The following is a 20,115-nucleotide window of genomic DNA, read 5'->3' as shown; positions in this document are numbered from 1 at the left end:
AGGTCATTGAATATCTAAGGCACGGTACAGAGGTGAATTGACAATTGTATGAAATATCAGAACTAAGCTTTTGCTCTTCCACGGCATCCAGCACAGGAAACTCAACAGCTCCATGGCTACTAATATGGAAAAAAAGCATTCAGCTACCTAAGTCAAGTCATCTTGTAATGGTTAGATCTAGTAACGAGCAGATTTTGCTTTCATATTATTAAAAATGAACTGAGGAAGGTTCAAAGGTAACGAAGCACATCGGGTCTGGAGCCAATGACTGAGCATAGCCCATTTAATAGTAGGTCCAGGTCTAACAAGTTCGGACAGGGCTTGGCAGTCCTGGCTGAGCATTGTATTCCTTCCGTTCCAATGGCATCGGAAGAAGAGGAGGTGACAAACTGGTGGACTTCAGGCAAAGGATACAGTTCACACAAAATCTCTAATATGTTTCTTTAAGCAGACATGAGATAACAAATCCAGTGTTTCACTAAGATATCAAATAGTTGTCCCAAATTCAAGTTGATTATGTTTCACTTCTTCCTCAGAGAAAGACGATCAAACAACTCCCAATCATTGTCCTTGCAGATTGGATAATCCGCATAGGATACAAAAAGAAACTCCAGATTCTTTAATAACTTTCCCTTTGAATTTTATCTCAATTCCATGTGTGTTTTCATTAGAGATCTTACAACTAGAATCCCTTTTTTTTCCAATCAGGTTCTTGCCATGTTATCTTGGATATGAGGGGCACCTTCCAATACCATACATATAAAGTCTGAACTTTTGTCCTTGGTTGAAATTACATCTCTGTATGGTGTCAATTGGTGGAATATGAATCCTCAATTTAACAGCCAAGAGTGCCTCTGGAGCATGTTCTCCCACTTGAGGCTGGTGTCAAACTTTGCAGCTCAAACAATTTATCCCACAGTCATAAGAATAAGACCAGGGGTCACTCGAGTTTTGTGGACAAGCTGCTCTACTAACTAGTTTAAGAATATAAATAAAGGAAACTTCTATTGAGAATCGACTTTAAGGAGAAGTAGGATGGGAAAGAATTTGACATTTCATTAAGGCACTGCAACAAATAAAGGAAGAGTAAGCAATAACTATGTGAATGTGCTGATACATCACCATACTCGGCATTGTTAAAAAAAATTCAAATCTAAAACATGCAATATCAAAGATGGCTCTCTCATTTGTCATACTACTTCAAAAATGGAACCAGATAGTTTCCCCAAAATAGACACGGATTAGATCTCCACAACTTACGAGGTTATAATTGTTGATCCAACATTATCAGCTGGGTGGTTGGTAAGATCCTGGTGAAGGAGGCTGTTCTGATGAGGCTCTAGGTCATGCATATTCAGCAAAAATGACCCAACCATCAATAAACTGCACGACAAGCATACAGAGGACAAGTAAGAGTTAAATTTCCATGACAAAAATTTCCCAAAGTCATGTTGCATATTAAAGGGGAATGCCTCGTCAAGTCGTCAGTAGACTAATGACACAGTTGGACTTGTATTTAGCAACATACATTGACAAGTCAATGAAAAGCCAACAAAAGTATTTCACTTCCTTCAAAAGTAAGTAGTGATATCATTTCCCTAACTCACAGAGGAAAATGGCTCAAAAAGCAACTAAGTTGGTAATTCCCCTCTCTTCATTTAAAGGATCAATGTATTCATTTTCCACTAGTTGATAAATTTGTGAAGTAATTTATAGATATATGTTGCAGTCTCAATTGAGAGCACAAAATTGCATTTTTTTTCCCCCTAAATAGACAGGTTAAGTTTACAAAAGGGGGGGGGGGGGATAGGGTCTGCCCCTGATTACAATTGTGGATGCATGAGTAAAACATAAGTCGGAACTGTTGAGACCTGTCCATCCATTCCCTTGATGCCCTGTTCTGCCTCTTCTATTGTGGCGAATCTCACAAACCCAAAACCTTTCGAGTATCCTGAGACTCGATCAGTTACTACCCTGGCTGAAAATGACCATAATCACCTAATTAAGTTTGTGTACACATGAGATCTTTAAAATTTATCTGAACTACACAATAAGGCTCCATTCATAAGTCAATGGCAGACTCTTACATGAAATATAAAACCAAAATGAAAATAGGGGCAAATAAATTACCATAAACAACTTCTCCAAATTTAGAGAAGGCTTCACAAAGTTTCTCTGATGTAGTTCGCTTGTTGAGCCCTACAAGTGCAAAAATCCAATGACATCATTAGCATATCAGGATGCCACAACCCTTGATCTCACTCATGTACCTTGAACAACAAATTAAAAAAAATTAGGAGGAATTTAGGTATCTATTCACTTCACGTGTGAAAAAGGCAATACCAGAAGAAAAACAACAAAAGCGAAAAGGATAATTTGTAGATGTAGAATAAAAATACAAGATTGTGAAAATACATGAGAGCTCAGTCAACATTTCATTTTGTTTCATCTACTTGATAGATCAGAAATAATTATTTTCTACTGCTCAGGGGCTAGGAACCTTTATCCATCAATATATGTTTCTTGGATTAAGAAATTGTGGACATGTTCAGAAACTTCCTTGCTGCAGGCACCAATGAAGTTGTTCATCTAATCACAATCTGGTTCTACAAGGTTACTAGCAGAGTGTATCAAATAGATGTCATGTAGAGTCCACAGAGTAATTTGCATCTCTCTGTGTGTGTAAGAAACATTTACTTGGTCCACCATTACCTTTCTCCAGATCACTTTACTTGGCTAATACCAAACAAATATCTCCTATACAGTATATAATACAATGCTAAGACAAACCAGCAGTAGCAGCTTTAGAATGCAAAAACAGTTGATACCCATAAAACACCATAAATAACAAACAAAAGAAATGGAAAGACTGGAAAATCCTCGCATCCAATTATCCAATTTAAATGGTTGATTTGCTGAAAGGTTGATTGTTAGAACATGTCAATCGGCCAATCCCATATCTGGGTTTCCATCCGAATAACAAAAAAGAGACCCAATCTTCAATTCTGCTCTCATTGCCATTGCAATAGAATTTACAATCTTTACTTTTAATTCGTTTTTGTTTCTCTTATGTACCTTCTTGACTTATACAGTTCATGAAATGACTCCCGTGTTAATAATTTGAGGAGAAATAACAAATTTTTTTCTTGAATAACCAGTAAGAAAAATGACCACAGAACGATCACAAAATTTTGAGCAGATGGAAGTACCAGAGACGAAGAGGCTTGTCGAAGGAACTGGAGATGGGTTAACAGAAGAACCATTAACGGCACTCGCAGCAGCAGGAACAGCCGGAGACTGCGAAGTGAATACAGAAGTAGAGAAGAATCGCTTCAGTAATTCGGCTCTGACTGCCATTTCGATTCTGTTCCCGTTCTCGAGCAAAATATCTTAAACCCTAGCTCTGGAGACGAAGACAAAATTACCCAAGCAAGGTTTATGCCTTCAAATTTATCATAAAAATCTACCATATTAAACTCTCTCTCGTGATGTCATGAATCGATTGTGATTGAGAAGAATCGAGTCACCACTTGATGAAGTGAAATGGTCATATAGTCAAACGGCTGTGATTGTTCAATATCGACTTCAAATACACACAAGGAGTCGTCCCTGTCCCTGAGCTTTACTCACCATCTCTCTCTATTCTGTGCACACAGAGAACCAGGAACTTCAGGAAGTTCGAGGGGAAGCTAACTCGATTCGACAAATCACCTAACACTATTAATTCCACGTTAGGGACGCCTATATCCTCAATCAAGGTAAGCGTTTTCACGGTTTCAGTGTTTCAGGCACCCAAATTGGTTCTCTTTCTTTCGTTCCTCTGTAACTTCTTATTTCATATTTTGATTAATTTTGAATTCTCTGAAGCAAGAATTTTATGGTTTTTGCTCAAAATCATCTCTTTCTTTTTCTTTAGGTGGTACTTACTTTTGAAGCTTTCAGCTGATCACTACTCAGTAAGGAGGACTACAAGGAATGGGGAGTATTAAGGAGGAGAAGTTCAGGTTCTGTATTGATCGAGGCGGCACATTTACAGACGTTTATGCAGAAATTCCAGGTCGATCGAATTGTCGAGTGATGAAACTCTTGTCTGTCGACCCTGCAAACTATGACGATGCTCCGATCGAAGGGATACGCAGAATTCTGGAAGAATATACAGGGGAGAAGATGCCTAGGTCTTCAAAGATCCCAACCGATAAGATAGAGTGGATTCGGATGGGTACCACCGTCGCTACCAACGCCCTTTTGGAGAGGAAAGGGGAGAGGATCGCTCTCTGCGTGACTCGGGGCTTCAGGGATCTCCTTCAGATTGGTAACCAAGCTCGCCCTCACATCTTCGACCTTACCGTTGCCAAGCCTTCCAATCTTTACGAGGAGGTCATAGAAGTAGATGAGAGGATTCAGCTTGTTCTCGATAACGAAGAGCATGACCCAGATTCTTCGATTAAGGGGATTTCAGGCGAGCTAATCAGGGTCGTGAAGCCGCTCGATGAAGAAGCTCTGAGACCTACACTGAAAGCTTTGCTGGATAAGGGAATAAGCTGTTTAGCTGTTGTGTTGATGCATTCTTACACGTACCCACAGCACGAAATCTTGGTAGAGCGATTAGCTCTAAGCCTGGGCTTCAGACATGTTTCGATGTCTTCGGCTTTGTCTCCCATGGTACGTGCAGTGCCAAGAGGATTAACAGCTACTGTGGATGCTTACCTCACTCCGGTCATCAAAGAATACTTATCTGGTTTCATATCTAGATTCGATGAAAGTCTGGGGAAGGTGAATGTTCTGTTTATGCAGTCGGATGGAGGCCTTGCACCGGAAAGTAGATTTTCTGGTCACAAAGCTGTCCTTTCAGGCCCTGCTGGTGGAGTGGTGGGTTACTCACAGACTCTATTCGGCCATGAAACCTCGAAGCCGCTCATCGGATTTGATATGGGTGGCACATCCACGGATGTAAGCCGATATGCTGGTAGCTACGAGCAAGTGCTGGAGACCCAGATTGCAGGGGCCATAATTCAAGCGCCTCAGCTTGACATAAACACTGTTGCTGCTGGTGGTGGGTCGAAGCTGAAGTTTCAGTTTGGAGCTTTCAGGGTGGGACCTGAATCAGTTGGGGCACACCCAGGTCCTGTTTGTTACAGGAAAGGTGGAGAATTGGCAGTCACAGATGCTAACTTGATTCTAGGAACTGTAATTCCTGATTACTTCCCATCAATCTTTGGGCCCAATGAGGATCAGCCATTGGATGTAAAAGCTAGCAGGGATGAATTTGAGAAGCTAACTAAGAGGATCAATTCATACAGAAAAGGCCAAGATCCATTGGCCAAGGACATGACAGTTGAAGAGACTGCTCTTGGATTTGTTAATGTGGCTAATGAAACAATGTGTCGACCAATAAGGCAGTTAACAGAGATGAAGGGTCATGAAACAAAGACCCATGCTCTTGCTTGCTTTGGAGGTGCTGGGCCACAACATGCTTGTGCTATTGCAAGGTCTCTGGGTGTGAATGAGGTCTTGATCCACAGGTTCTGTGGGATCTTAAGTGCTTATGGGATGGGGATGGCTGATGTTGTTGAAGAGTCACAAGAGCCTTACTCTGCTGTTTATGGTCCTGAGTCTGTCCTGGAGGCCCCGCGTAGAGAATCAATCCTGTTGGAGCAAGTAAAGCAAAAGCTGAAGGAACAAGGCTTCAGAGACGAAAACATTTCAACAGAGAGGTATCTCAACTTGAGATACGAAGGTACAGACACTGCCATAATGGTGAAGAGATTCAAAGCTGAGGATAGCTTGGAAAGTGACTGTGCTGTAGAATTTGTTAAGCTGTTTCAGAAAGAGTATGGATTTAAACTGCAGAGCCGTAATATCCTTATCTGTGATGTTAGAGTTCGTGGCATTGGAGTCACAAATATCTTGAAGCCTCAGGAACTAGAACATGTTTCAGGTACTCCTCAGGTTGAAGGTCGCTACAAGGTTTATTTTGGAAACGGGTGGCATGAGACACCACTATTCAAGCTTGAGAATTTGGGTTATGGGCAAACCCTGGAAGGCCCAGCAATCATCATGAATGGTAATAGTACTGTAATTGTAGAACCTGAGTGTAAAGCAATTATTACCAGATATGGCAACATCAAAATTGAGATCCAATCAGTGTCAACGACAGTGAAATTAACAGAAAAGATCGCAGATGTGGTTCAGCTTTCTATCTTCAACCACCGATTTATGGGCATTGCAGAACAGATGGGGCGTACCCTGCAAAGAACTTCCATCTCGACAAACATCAAAGAGAGGCTTGATTTCTCTTGTGCTCTGTTTGGTCCTGATGGTGGACTGGTTGCTAATGCCCCTCACGTTCCTGTCCACTTAGGTGCCATGTCCAGCACTATAAGATGGCAGCTCGAGTACTGGGGCGACAATCTGAATGAAGGAGATGTTCTGGTTACGAATCATCCTAGTGCAGGAGGTAGCCATCTTCCCGATATTACTGTTATCACCCCTGTTTTCGATCACGGGAAACTGGTATTTTTTGTGGCTAGTAGAGGACATCATGCAGAGATAGGTGGTATAACACCAGGGAGTATGCCATCCTTCTCAAAATCCATATGGGAAGAAGGAACTGCTATAAAAGCATTCAAGCTCGTAAAAAATGGGATCTTTCAAGAAGAAGGAATTGTCAAACTACTTCAGTTCCCCGGTTCTGATGATGGATCATCAGCCCATAAGATCCCAGGAACGCGCAGGATTCAAGATAATTTATCTGATCTTCGAGCACAAGTGGCTGCAAACCAGAGAGGAATATCTCTTATTAAAGAGCTCATTGAGCAGTATGGTTTGGAAACAGTTCAGGCTTACATGACTCATGTACAGACTAATGCCGAAGAAGCTGTGAGAGAAATGCTGAAATCAATCTCTACTAGAGTTGGAGTTCCCTCGGCTGATTTTGGAGAGAGAGATTCTGCCACCATTGAAGAAGAAGATTATATGGATGATGGTTCTGTTATACACCTAAAGCTTACTATCAATACTGAGAAAGGTGAAGCTTTGTTTGATTTTACTGGGAGCAGCCCAGAAGTGTATGGGAATTGGAATGCACCAGAAGCAGTTACAGCTGCAGCCGTCATATATTGTCTCCGTTGTCTGGTCAATGTTGATATTCCTCTGAATCAAGGTTGTCTGGCTCCAGTTAAAATCCAAATTCCCAAAGGTTCTTTCCTTTCTCCCAGTGATAAAGCTGCTGTAGTGGGAGGTAATGTTCTTACATCTCAGAGAATTACTGATGTAGTCCTCACTGCCTTTCAGGCCTGTGCTTGTTCTCAAGGTTGTACTAATAACCTCACTTTTGGGGATAATAGTTTTGGTTATTATGAAACAATTGGAGGTGGGAGTGGTGCAGGACCTACTTGGGATGGAACCAGTGGTGTTCAGTGCCATATGACCAATACCCGTATGACTGATCCAGAGATCTTTGAGCAGAGATACCCTGTTTTCCTTCATAAATTTGGGATAAGAGAGAAAAGTGGAGGTGCTGGTCTTCATAGAGGTGGAGATGGAATTGTGAGGGAGATCGAGTTCCGTCATCCTGTGATGGTAAGTGTGCTTTCAGAGAGGCGTGTTCATACACCAAGAGGTATGAAGGGTGGTAAAGATGGGGCTAAAGGGATTAACTACCTTATTACTAAAGATAAACGCCAAGTTTACCTTGGAGGTAAGAACACAGTTGAGGTACAAGCAGGGGAGATTCTTCAGATTTTAACCCCAGGTGGTGGTGGATGGGGTTCTCCTCCTCTTTGATTCTCCATTAAATCAGACTTTGTTGTTGTTCTCATGGTCATAATATGTAAGTTGCAGAAAATTATATGATGAGTTCATGCAGGTGAATAAGATGTGATCAGTGATCCCTTGTGAACCATTAAAGTTGCAGAAATAACATGTAATTTACAGAAATATATGATGAGTTCATACAGGAGAATAAGATGTGATCCCTTGTGATCCATTAAAGTTAAAGAAATAACATGTAAGTTACAGAAATATATGATGAGTTCATACTTATGTATAAAATATGCATGTTGATTACAGTATTTCACTATTTTGTTCAGTGGCCAATGGCTGCAGCACATCAGGAAAAATATCTTGGGCTATGTTGGGAATGTAAGAAAAGAAAATGAATTTTTTAAATTAAAGAAAGATACATAAATTCATAATTATTTTTGTCTTATAATGTTTTTTTTTTAAACTCATTTCTTACGATCCAAACATAGCCTCGGTGTTGATAACACAATATAAAGATACGAGAAAAATACGATACAGGTTTATTTATTTATTTATTTATTAAGATATAACTTGGTATAGTGATTGAGTAGTATGAAGTTCTGCGATAAGTACTTATATAATTTTATCTATTACCTAAATGCACATGAAACATGGATTATCCAAATGAAGAACAAAAATATCTATAAAAGATATGGTAAAATACAGATTATTAGGGGGAGGAAGAAAAAGTTTGGATAAATAAAAATTGGAAAATGGGAGATAGTAATTTAAATCAAATGAAGTAGCATTGATGAGGTTAACATATTGGAAAATTTTGTAGTTAATGGGTTGCAGTGTGAGGAGAAAGACAGACAGGTGTGGCTCATGTTGGTTGAACATGCCATTCATGACACTTGTTGCTTTCAGCTATCAAAAGAGCCTATTGGGATGGTCCCATTTTCTCTCCACCGATGGTGAGGAGAGAATCTCTTTATCCACCTCAGTTGAACTTTTATTTTAATTATTTTTTATGAAATCCTAGCTGACCTTTGATTGGACTAGAAAATGATATTTTGGACTATGAATAATAGAGGGATAGAGTTAATGATGAACTTAAAACAATGATTTAAGGATCGATATCGGGTATCGTATTATAAGGGTATTTTAAGAGATGTATGTATCGGAGAGACGCAAGATACACATGAAAATGGTAAATAATGTAAAGCTTAAGACACGTTATTATGCAATATATATAAATATATATATATCAACTTGATGCAAGGAATTTAGTCATTTCTACATAATTTAGTGATGTATAACTTTACCACTTTTTTGTTCAAATTTGTTTTGATCCATAATTCGAGCATTGTAAATTCCAAAAAAATTATTGAAATGATAGAAGATTATGATCATTTTTATGTTAGATGTCTTCTCCAACAAATATTGAAGAGAAAAACTAGTTTTTCCAAAGCCTTCGGTTGCTACCAATTTTGTATCTCACTGATTGCAATGCAAGTTTAAAGGAGACGTATCTAGTTTATCTTACTTGTATCATATCGTATCAGACTGTATCGATCTTGTATCAATCAATACAAATTTTCTTTGAAAAAATAAATATTGTATCAAAATACCTATCAATACCAATTCATATCGATAGGAAAACTTAATCCATTATTACACTCCATGCATGGTGAAATGCCAGTGTGAAAAGGATACTGATGGATGTTTATTGCATACCATTTTATGTGCAAGGAAATTGCTTCTTCTTTTTCAATAAATTATTTACTTGCAACAAAATAAAAAATATCTTAAGGATCATTAATTCTTGATGCCTAATTTATCCTCATTGAGAATAAGGATGGAAGAAGGGGGGGAAAAAAGGTAAAATAGTTCTTTGTGGGGGAGTGTACCACCCACACCTAGAAACAAAGGAGGGGTAGAGGGTGGGTGAAATGACAGTGCGCCCCCATGATACCAACATGCGCGTAGGGGTCACATGCCCCCACCAAGAATGTTGACCCAAAAAAAATTATAACTTTACCCTTTTTTTGTCCTTTTAGTATAATACACTTTTTCTTTCAATGAATATAAAATCCGTCAATTCACGTGTGTATTCAAACAATGTGCACGATAATGACAAATCTTGAAAATATTATATAATATAAGTCATCGTCAAATTATTTTGAAAATCTTTTTCTTATTTTTGAGTTAAATAACTTTTGAAAATAAGATAAAAGTTAAAAAAAAGTTAAGTTTACAACTTCTGAAATCACCACTTTGATTACAGCAAGATGCAACTAACTAGAAAATATGATGAAGCTGTTGTGAAACAGTGTCACTTTGTTATGTTGTTTAGAAGTCCTAAGCACATGGGTTTAGCGATCGTATCGGTGGAAATGATCAAAAAGTAATTTTTTTTGTCAAAAACATAATTTTTTGTACTTGAATTGACATGAAATTTTGATATCGATATCGACAATGACTGATACTGGCGCCGATACTCATAATGAATCTTTAATAATTTTATCCAAAGGGTTCTTACAAACCCATTGTAAGAAGCTTTCCATTCATGCTCCATTTTTTTCCATGTAAACAAGGCAATTTGGCATTTTGACATTCATAGGAATCCCATCCATAGAGAGCATGTCAAATATTCTGGTGGCTTATTACAACCATAAAACCATGGTTCTGAGTATCAGTATCGTATCGTTCGTATTGGGCGATATGTATCGATTTTATTAGTCGTTGATACTGATACCGTGTCGATACTGTATCGATAGCACGGTACGAACAAGGGTTAAAAAGATCAAAAAACTCATTTTTTAAGGAAATTCAGGGGTAGTTTTGTCAGATACGACCAATCCAGGCCAATACCGCATCGGCATCGTATTGATTTTGCGAGTCACCGATATCCGTTCCGATATCGTACACTAAAACCATGCATACAACCCAACTTTTTTTCAAATAACTTTCAAAGCATTGTAACATCATGTGGAGAAATTAGATTGATCTTAAGTTTAATACATGATTAGGTAATATAATATGGACATGTCCACCAAATTAGGATGGTAATCTTAGCTATCACATGGCAGGTATAACAGGCATGTGGAAAAGGCAATTAGGAACAATGCCTAAATAAATTATTGTTTATCATATATTAATTATTTGGAGTTTTATTATTAATCATCTATAGAGTGAAGTTGGACCTGAACCTGATCAACTTTGGGCTAGCCATCCAATTTGGACAAAAAATGGGTTGGGCAGTGTTTGTACTGCCCAACTTGCATCCGAATCAAAGGGTTTCAAAATATAGAATTGGGAATCGAATCAGTCAATGCTGATTCTTATCGAAATCAGTCGGAATCGATCAAAATCGGCCGGAAAATGAATAGAATTGGTGAAAATTGGTTTGATTGGTCATGGTCGATTCTAATCCAAATCAGCTGATTCACCGATCTGATTCCTAATTTTTAAAATTGTGATCCCAATCTAAGTGTAACACCCAACATCAAGAGTGTCAATCGGTCGGTTCGGGTTGAGTCTGTTTTGGTACGGAAATGGTAAAACCAAGACCAAAGCAATTAGGAAAGTTCAGTTTTGGGTTTACTTCGGTTTCTTGTATCGGTTTGTTATTGAGTCGACTTCAGTTTGGGTTCAGTTTAACATACACATTTATATAAAACTATAGAAAAAATATGATTTTTAATTGGTTTTGGATTGCTATCGGATTCTTATCAATGTAGATCGGTTTGGTTTCGGTTTCGGTTTGATTTCAGGTTCTTTTGATTTGGTTTTGAGGTCGTAATTCCCAAACCAAAACCAGCCCTATAAGACTTCGGTTCGGAGCAGACTAATTCAGTTTGGTTTGTACTAGTTTACCCGGTTCAGTCCCAACTTTGACACCCCTACCCATAGGGGTGTCAACCGGTCGGGCTGGGTCGGGTTCAGTCGGGCCTAGCCCGGCCTCACCAATTGTGCAGGCTGCACCATGTTCGATCATTTAAGTATTCGGTCCGGGCCATGTCGGGCTCGATCAAGGTTCGGTCGGTGTCTGTCTTTAATCGGGTACTAAAATCGGGCTTTAATCGGGTCTTAACCGGGTTGTGGGCCTGTTTAACTCTTCATCGGGCCTTACCCGGGTCTTAGTTGGGCCTCTACAGAATTAAATTCCTACTTGAAAAAATAAAGAGCAAAGAAACGGGTTTCCACCAAAACACATTCAAGACCCAAATCCAAACCCAATTTTTCAAACCATAATCTTTTCCTGAACTTATGTTTATTAGTTTCTTTCAAAAAAAAGGAAGAACTTATGTTTATTAGTTTTCATTTACTGATTTGTTTCTTTTTGTAAGTATAATTAACTCAAATTTATGAAGTGCTTATGCTTATCAACTCAATCATCATTGACGGTACTGGGTTCATCCTGCTATTTGTTTTCTCTTTGGAGCAAGAACACCCCCCGCCTTTTTTGTATATGTTTGGTTCTGATTCTATGACATAAGAAGCTTAATGAAGAAGAATATAAACATTTTTCTGAGTTAAGGAAACCCATCAATTGAATTGCCCATTAATTTGGGCTTAATGGGCTAATCATTTTAAGGAGTTAAATAGAAAAAGAGAGAGGGTTATCAGGTGGGCTAAATGGATTAATGGAGGGTGGTTTGTTGAAAGGGTCCGGCTAGGTCGGGTAGTAGTTGGGCGAGCTAGATCGGGTTTGAAAACGATCGGTCCGATCGGGCACCCGACGAGCTAGAACCCCACACCGGGACCACCCTATTATTAAACACGTTTAAGAATCGATCCGATCCGGGTTGGGCTTTAACCGGGCGGGCTCGATCGAGCCTATCGGGCCGGGCTCGATCGAGCCTGTCGGGCCGGGCTTGGAATTGACACCCCTACCTACCCAACATCTTATGAACATGTAAGCCCCATACAAGGTGGAAAGTTTCTCATGTCCAGTGTTCTTCCATTCCAATGCAGATTGGTTCCTAGATTGGAATTTCGGCACAAGACGGGTGTTCAAGTAAAGAGAATCAACTATGGGATCGGTCTATGTCAAATTCGTTACAATCAAAATCAGTCTATCATAGAAATCCAATACAAATCGGCCCATTCGAATTCGAAGGAATCAGAATTTCGATACCTTGAACAGATTCCTTGCTTCCGGGTTTCTCTCTGTTTCCTTTCATTATGTTCCTAGGGTTTTAAATGGCATTGTCCATACCCTAGCTAGGAAGATCCTGTTGTTGGCGTGTCCTACAGTTTGGTCTCTTTCCATTCCATGGTTGGTGGACCTTTGTATTCATCCTTCCATGCGCTCTTCTCGCGCCTTTGAATAGTATCCATTCTATCAAAAAATGAAAAAAAAACCTTAACTAGGAAAGCCCTGTTGTTAATATGTCCGACAGTTTGACCTTGTTTCACTCCATGGTTGATGGACCTTTGTACTCACCCTTCCATGCGCTCGTCTCGCACCTTTGAATAGAATGCGTTCTACCACCAAAAACAAAAAAAAAATGTCAAGTGAGTGATTTCGTCAAACGTGGATATAAATAACCCTTATCACATCTCCCACCAGAATTCTTTTTCCACGTAAATCCCTCGTGGCAATACAATCAATAACCCTAAAATTAAAAGATCGCTTTGTGTCCGTCTGATTAGAACCTATAAATTCTTATAACAAAAATTAATTTTTTTTTTGTTTTTTTGTTAGAGGGGTTAATCGTTTATTAGATTCAGATCTAATTGATGGCGAAGTGGGGAATGTGTTATGGGTACGGTGGACTTTTCATCATGACCTCCTTTACTTAAATTTGAAGTTTCTACTTTTATTTATAATAAAATTCTAACAAAAAATATATATATATTTTTATTTATAATTTATTTTGGGTTTTTTCCTTAATTGGCTCTTACTATTTTTTCTTTCTATCCAGTTGGCAGTGGCACCTGCCGTTAGGTACGAGTCCTGGTTTTACAATCTTCTTCTCTACACTACTATATGTAAGCCTCTGATCCTGACATATGTCTCAGAGTTTTCTTTCCGAAGAAAGGAGAGGGTCTTGGCGATTTCGGTGATTAAGCTAACGATCTGGTATTTTTTTTTTAAAAAAATTGATTCTTTTCCACTCGTTCCCCTATTGAATGTTTGTACATTGGTTTCTTGTGTTGAGTGAGGGGATATTTTATAGTTTTTTTTTTATTATTTCTGGAGTTCTTGGGGATGAATTTGATTGTTGGAAGTGGGAGTTTGAGATCTTCATTGAAGTTTTTGTTGAATTTCCCTAAATTTCGAAATTTGTGGCAGGTGTTAACAGAAGATCTGCACAATGGCAAAAGAATCTTCCAATGGAAATCACCATCCCAAGGCTCCTTCTCCATCTCCATTGCGGAACTCCAAATTTTTTCAGGTAAAAGTTGCAAATTTTTTTTTTTAATATTTTGTCCTTCCCCAGTCCCCCCCCCCTCCCCCAAACCTTGTGATCTGATTATACCATTTAAGAACCAGAAAAATAAAAAGATCACTTTTTTCACGTATTATCTTTTCCTTTAATTAAAATTGGGGAATCTGGTTTTAAACAGTTTATAATAGTGGATCTTGAAGCTAGGTAAATCAAATTGGTAGGGGGGAAAGGAGGAATCAAAACTGTAAGCTTCCTACCTACGTTTAGACAGATTGCAATTACACCCAACCTGTGATACTTATTTTGGTCCAGATCAGTTCTTAGATATATTTCGGGGGTGAGAAAGGATGTATCTCTTTGCTCTTTTCCCTTTACCTCATCATCATTTGTATTATCTTAAACTTAAATGGTGTTTTCACTGTTGATTTGACAGTCTAATATGAGAATTTTGATAACTGGAGGAGCTGGATTCATTGGCTCTCACCTTGTGGATAGATTGATGGAAAATGAGAAAAATGAGGTATGCAGAATCCTTTTTTTTCTATAATCATGTCCTTCTTGTTCTGTCAACATCCATCTTGTCTGCTGTATAAACAGTTTGTCTTGGATCCTTAAGAACACATGGATAAATTGGCATGGTTAATTTGTCTGCATTGTTTTTGTTACCCAGGTGATTGTAGCTGATAACTACTTCACTGGCTCAAAGGATAACCTCAAGAAATGGATTGGTCATCCTAGATTTGAGCTTATCCGCCATGGTATTTCTTTCTCTTTCATACTTTCATTGTTACAAATGCTGATTCTGCACATGCATATCTTCCGAACGTGTTGCAAATTGTTCTTTTAATTTGTGAAAAGAGAAAAAGTACAATGCATGTCTTGGGCTTGAAAAGATCCTCACTAAAGTGGGGAAATTTTGGCCATCTGATAAATAACCAAATCCATGAGATTCCATTCATAGCAAAAGTCTCTAGCTCCTGCCAATTCTTGATTGCAGAATTTGTCTTTGGGTAATGATGATATGTTCCACACATTCCTAGGGATGTTGTTTATCTTTATTGTCATTGTGTTAACTTTTAGTTGATCTTCTGCCTTATTCTGCGTACTTAGTATTACTTCTATATTCTACCAATATAATAGTGCTCCATGTCAACAATTTTTTTATTAATTGAACTTTTCAGAGAGTATCTTCATGTGTAAATACATTTTCAAATGTGTTTGCTCTTTGTACAGATGTCACAGAACCATTATTAGTCGAAGTTGATCAGATCTACCATCTTGCTTGCCCAGCTTCCCCAATTTTTTACAAGCACAATCCTGTAAAGGTAGTATTTTCGTTTTTCCTCACCAGCATAATAGTTTCTTTAGTTTGGCTCCTTATCTGTCATTAACTATTTTTCAACATCTTATTCTTTTCACACCTGGTTATATGACATTATTCAAAACTAATTCAGGACTTTTTTATGCTTTTGAAGGGTGTGAAAAAGCATCCAAAGGTGTGGGTTTTGAAAGTATATTTGACCTCTAGCCCTTAGAATCTGCCCTTTCAAGGACATTAACAAGAAGTTGCTAACTAGGAGTAACATTAATAGAGATAGTAGTCCAAATCACATACTAGTAGTATAGATCCCTCGTTCGAGCAGGAGAGAGAAGAGGCATCTATAGCCTGGGCTACATAATCACTGTATTTTCTGCAAAATTGTTTTGAGCCTGCTCAATCAGGGCACCTCAGTTCTTTTCCTTGATAACTTTCAATTTGCTAACCATTCCTAAAATTATTTTGTACAGAGCTACTACTTAGTAATTGTTTGCTTCTACTTGAAAAGGTTTATTTGACTATAGTATTGTTCTGACTGGGAATAATGGGATACTTTCACAGACAATAAAAACAAATGTGATTGGCACGTTGAACATGTTGGGACTTGCCAAACGTGTTGGAGCGAGGTTTGATACTTTGTTCACTTGTATATTACTTGTATCATAAGAGTTCTGTTCTGTTCTCTACTCATGGTTGAAGAATCATCCTGCAGAATTTTGCTTACATCAACATCTGAGGTATATGGAGATCCTCTTGAGCACCCACAGACAGAGTCTTACTGGGGCAATGTTAACCCAATTGGTATGTTCACCTCTTGTTTCTAGTTAGCAATGCTTCAATTTTAATGATTAATTGTGACTATGCTTTTAATTAAGTCCTCCAAGGTTTTTATAGGATGATTTCTCAGCAAATCTCCAATAAAATGATTGTCTTGGCTCTGTTCACAGAGGAAAGCAGAAATTGCTCCCTCTGCTTCCCTCCTTTTGTTTTCAGAACTGATAAGTCTTCCAAGGTTTTTATAGGATGATTTCTCAGCAGATCTCCAATAAAATGATTGTCTTGGCTCTGTTCACAGAGGAAAGCAGAAATTGCTCCCTCTGCTTCCCTCCTTTTGTTTTCAGAACTGATGAAATTTAATAGCATTTTTATAGATTGAGGTTATTGTTAGCAAACTATATGTAATTCTGATTATTTTAGCTCTTCTAAGATTTTTCTTTTTGATATTCCATAATCTGGAAACAAAATTTTGCCCTGTTGCAATATTATTGCTGTCGTCATGTTTTCTTATAAAAAAAATATTAAATACAATTATACAAAAATAGATTAATTATTATATGTACTGCAGGAGTCAGGAGTTGCTATGATGAGGGGAAGCGTGTAGCTGAAACTTTGATGTTTGATTATCATCGGCAACATGGGATAGGTAAAATGGGATTGCATTTATACCTTGGATGGGTTTTCAAATTGAATAGAGGGTGCTCCATTTAAAAATATAAACAACTTTTCATTTTGGGCTTTTATTTGGGGGGTGGGGAGTGGGGATCCACATATCAATGTTTTACATTCATGTAAGGTAAAAGCCTCATACTAACTTATTGCGGGTGTGTCCTGTGACAGAAATACGCATTGCTAGGATCTTTAATACGTATGGGCCCCGAATGAATATTGACGATGGGCGTGTTGTCAGCAATTTCATAGCTCAAGCACTTCGGTAATCCTTAATTTGTTTTTTTATTGGTTTCCTGTATGTTATCTTGCATGATTTTTTAGAGAAAATCAAAGCCTGTTTAGGATTGCAATAATGTCCAAGTAGAGAATAACACAATTTTTAACCCAAGGTGGTGGGGGGGGAAGGAATAACAGCGTTCCCGTTCATGCTATGTATTATCTTGCTCTGTATGTATGTTGCCTTCATAACCTTACATTGATGGTGTTTGGGATTAGTTTGCTTGTCTAACAATGATTTAGCAATTATATGCAGAGGTGAACCCTTGACAGTTCAAGCGCCAGGAACACAAACAAGGAGTTTCTGCTATGTTTCTGACCTGGTTGGTGTACAGTACTTATAATCTTTATATGACATGCAAAATGCAGGACTAGGTCATTAATTATTTTTATTGAGTGATTAGATAAATTACACTTAGATTTAATCTACTTTTTTTTTGGATGTTGAAGGTCGATGGCCTAATCCGACTCATGGAAGGAGCTGACACTGGGCCAATCAACTTAGGCAACCCAGGTGCTTCAATAGGACTGCTGTTGGCAGACGTGAATTCTTGTCTTACATCAGTTATTTCGGTAGTCTTAACTAACTCTGGTACTTGTTTGTAATTGTAGGTGAATTTACAATGACGGAACTTGCGGAGACAGTGAAGGAGGTCAGTTTTGTGTTTGCTCTTGTATCTGTTTGTGCAGAAATGACATCTGATTTTTAATATTTGTTTCGGGTTGTGTTTGTTCTTGTGTGTGTCATTTTTTTTTTTTCGGGTGGGGGTTGGGTTGGTTGATTCTTTTTTCAGAGATTGGACTAGGACTTGATCTATGCATGTTTTATGTACCTAGGAGAATTATAATTCTGTGTGCTCTTTTGAAAAATAAGTGAATTGAACTAGAAAATGTAGAAAAGCTCTCTCAAAGCCAGAGAAAGCCCCCCCCCCCCCAAAAAAAAGAAAAACATAGTTGAGTCCTTAATTGACCATTACTCCACTTTCTTACCTGATGCCTTTTTTAATCCTAATTACTCCTCCATTGTGGTCTGCAGCTAATTGATGGTGATGTTAAGATAACAGTCGTGGATAACACTCCGGATGATCCACGCCAACGGAAGCCCAACATCACGAAGGCGAAAGAGTTGCTTGGCTGGGAACCCAAGATTACCCTGCGCGAGGGCCTGCCCCTCATGGAGGAGGATTTCCGTGCTAGGCTTGCAGTTCCCAAAAAATAGACCACTGCCGGAGTGGTGTTGCATGGAAGTTAGAACAGAGTTAACTTGAAGTCTGAGATTGTCCGATATGCATGAATCACCCAATTTTAGTGCCCTTCAATTTGTTTCTGTTTATTCTCCTCTCCCCGTCACCCCCCCTCCTATTTTATTATGTTAACATAGAAATAAGCAACTGGCTGCTTATTATGGATGTAGAGAACACTTCTTCCATGGATTCAATAAATATTTGATGAATTTATTATCTTTGGTAAAAGTTGAATCTTTACCCTTTCTGTGTTGGTCTAATGGTTATCCTTCCCCAAGGTAATCTTGGGTTCCAAGCCAAGATTACCTTGCACAAAGGAAAAAGAGTTGCTTGAATGGGTTGTTCTCAAAGCAAAGAGTTCCCATGACCATGGCTTGGAATTTTTTGTGTTGAGCATCTGAAAAACTAACTGAACATCTATCAATACTTCTACATGCTTCTCTTCCAATGGCACTGGTGATTGAATCCATTGTGCTGTACCATATTGTCTCATCAAAAGTGACATTGATGTTTATCAACCTTATTACAAATCTGTTTGGGAACTTAAACATGGGACTGAGTGAAAAGGGGACCTCTTAAGCCATGACACCTAGTGTTCAACGTAACAGACCAACCCTCCAGGAGTCCAATCATGAGATCACATCATGGTGGGTGAAGGGATTCTCTCTTCATCCTTGGTGGCGAGAAATGGTTTTGTTGCAGATTTGTTTGAATTCTTCATGCCTTTTTGCCATTCCTATTTTATTTGTTCCAACTTACGTGTTTTATTTGTTAGAGGAAATAGACCATCTTTTGATTGACCCAACACCCAGCATCCCTTGCCCAATGGCTCCCCCACCCCCGCCCCTCCTTCCCCCCTTTCCCATAGGTAGAAGTTGATTTGGTTCATTTGGTGGTTCATTTTTCCCTATCAAAATTTACGATTAAATTTAATTAAATACCCTCAAATTAACCACATATCAAAATTTAATTTGGGACATAAAGATCTATTTGTTCACAAAATTTGAGCCTCAACTAATTTGCGACATGGTTTGAAGCAACAATGCAATTGATATATTCGAAGTAGTTTTTCTTTTTTTCTTTTTTTGGAAGGGGGGGGGGGATTTTTATCACCTGCGGTTCCCCTGCCTGATATGGTTCCCTAGTGCTTCTAATAAAAGGGGTGTGTGGACTCCACCCGAACAGTGTGTTCGATCGGGGGTAGAATGATCATTTCAGTCTCCTATAAGAGGAACTGTACAATCGTACCAGTCAACAAACCTCAGGGAATAAAGGTCGAGGGGTTTTAAGAAATAAGAACTCCAAAGTAGTTAATTTTTTTTTATAAAACCGAAGTAGTTAACTCGTTAAGCCCTTATGAAAATGAAAATTTAATTGAAGTCACATCCATAAATTGCCTAAACCAATAAAAGAAAGAGGGGGTGGGGGACTCGTCAAGTAGTCAACTTAAGGATCTTTATCACCTCCAGTTTGCTGACCGGCCCAGTTCCCCAGTTCCTCTAACAAAGGGGGGCTGAAATGACCTCTCTACCCATGCCCAAACACCCTGCCCTGGTGGGATCCACCATCCCCCTATTAGAGGAACTGGGGAACTGAGCCGGTCAGCAAACTGGAGGTGATAATTTTCCAGTCAACTTCTTCTTCTATTAAGTAATAGGAGAAAAAGCCGCGGTGCGACTGGTAA

At 38.6% G+C, this 20,115-nt stretch overlaps 3 protein-coding genes across 4 annotated transcripts; 2 read left to right on the top strand and 1 right to left on the bottom strand.

Moving 5' to 3' along the window:
• Positions 1 to 1,037: 1,037 nt before the first annotated feature.
• On the bottom strand, positions 1,038 to 3,415 carry LOC122652282 (organelle RRM domain-containing protein 2, mitochondrial-like). Of its 2 annotated transcripts, XR_006331577.1 has the most exons (5): positions 3,210 to 3,415; positions 2,131 to 2,199; positions 1,872 to 1,978; positions 1,261 to 1,383; positions 1,038 to 1,066 (listed from the first exon to the last, which is right to left on the bottom strand). XR_006331577.1 is itself a non-coding variant. In XM_043845982.1 (4 exons), exons 1-4 carry the CDS (start codon positions 3,355 to 3,357, stop codon positions 1,345 to 1,347), a joined length of 363 nt encoding a protein of 120 aa, XP_043701917.1. In that variant the 5' UTR covers positions 3,358 to 3,415; the 3' UTR covers positions 1,078 to 1,344. The 2 variants fall into 2 exon arrangements, 1 of the variants encoding a protein (XP_043701917.1); XM_043845982.1 differs by lacking the exon at positions 1,038 to 1,066 and having other exon boundaries at positions 1,078 to 1,383.
• A 527-nt stretch (positions 3,416 to 3,942) lies between these two features.
• LOC122652406 (5-oxoprolinase-like) lies at positions 3,943 to 7,865 on the top strand. Its single transcript, XM_043846136.1, has one exon. It carries the CDS (start codon positions 3,976 to 3,978, stop codon positions 7,783 to 7,785), a length of 3,810 nt encoding a protein of 1,269 aa, XP_043702071.1. The 5' UTR covers positions 3,943 to 3,975; the 3' UTR covers positions 7,786 to 7,865.
• A 6,131-nt stretch (positions 7,866 to 13,996) lies between these two features.
• On the top strand, positions 13,997 to 18,519 carry LOC122652407 (UDP-glucuronic acid decarboxylase 6-like). The gene is made up of 12 exons (XM_043846137.1): positions 13,997 to 14,150; positions 14,578 to 14,664; positions 14,815 to 14,902; positions 15,378 to 15,469; positions 16,024 to 16,088; positions 16,175 to 16,263; positions 16,808 to 16,885; positions 17,080 to 17,173; positions 17,444 to 17,510; positions 17,638 to 17,701; positions 17,800 to 17,840; positions 18,224 to 18,519. The coding sequence occupies exons 1-12, from the start codon at positions 14,070 to 14,072 to the stop codon at positions 18,404 to 18,406; spliced, it is 1,029 nt and encodes a 342-aa protein (XP_043702072.1). The 5' UTR covers positions 13,997 to 14,069; the 3' UTR covers positions 18,407 to 18,519.
• Positions 18,520 to 20,115: the final 1,596 nt, after the last annotated feature.

Source organism: Telopea speciosissima, chromosome 2, assembly GCF_018873765.1.
Source record: "Telopea speciosissima isolate NSW1024214 ecotype Mountain lineage chromosome 2, Tspe_v1, whole genome shotgun sequence".
Lineage (NCBI taxonomy): Eukaryota > Viridiplantae > Streptophyta > Magnoliopsida > Proteales > Proteaceae > Telopea > Telopea speciosissima.
This window is presented reverse-complemented; position numbering and strand designations above follow the sequence as displayed.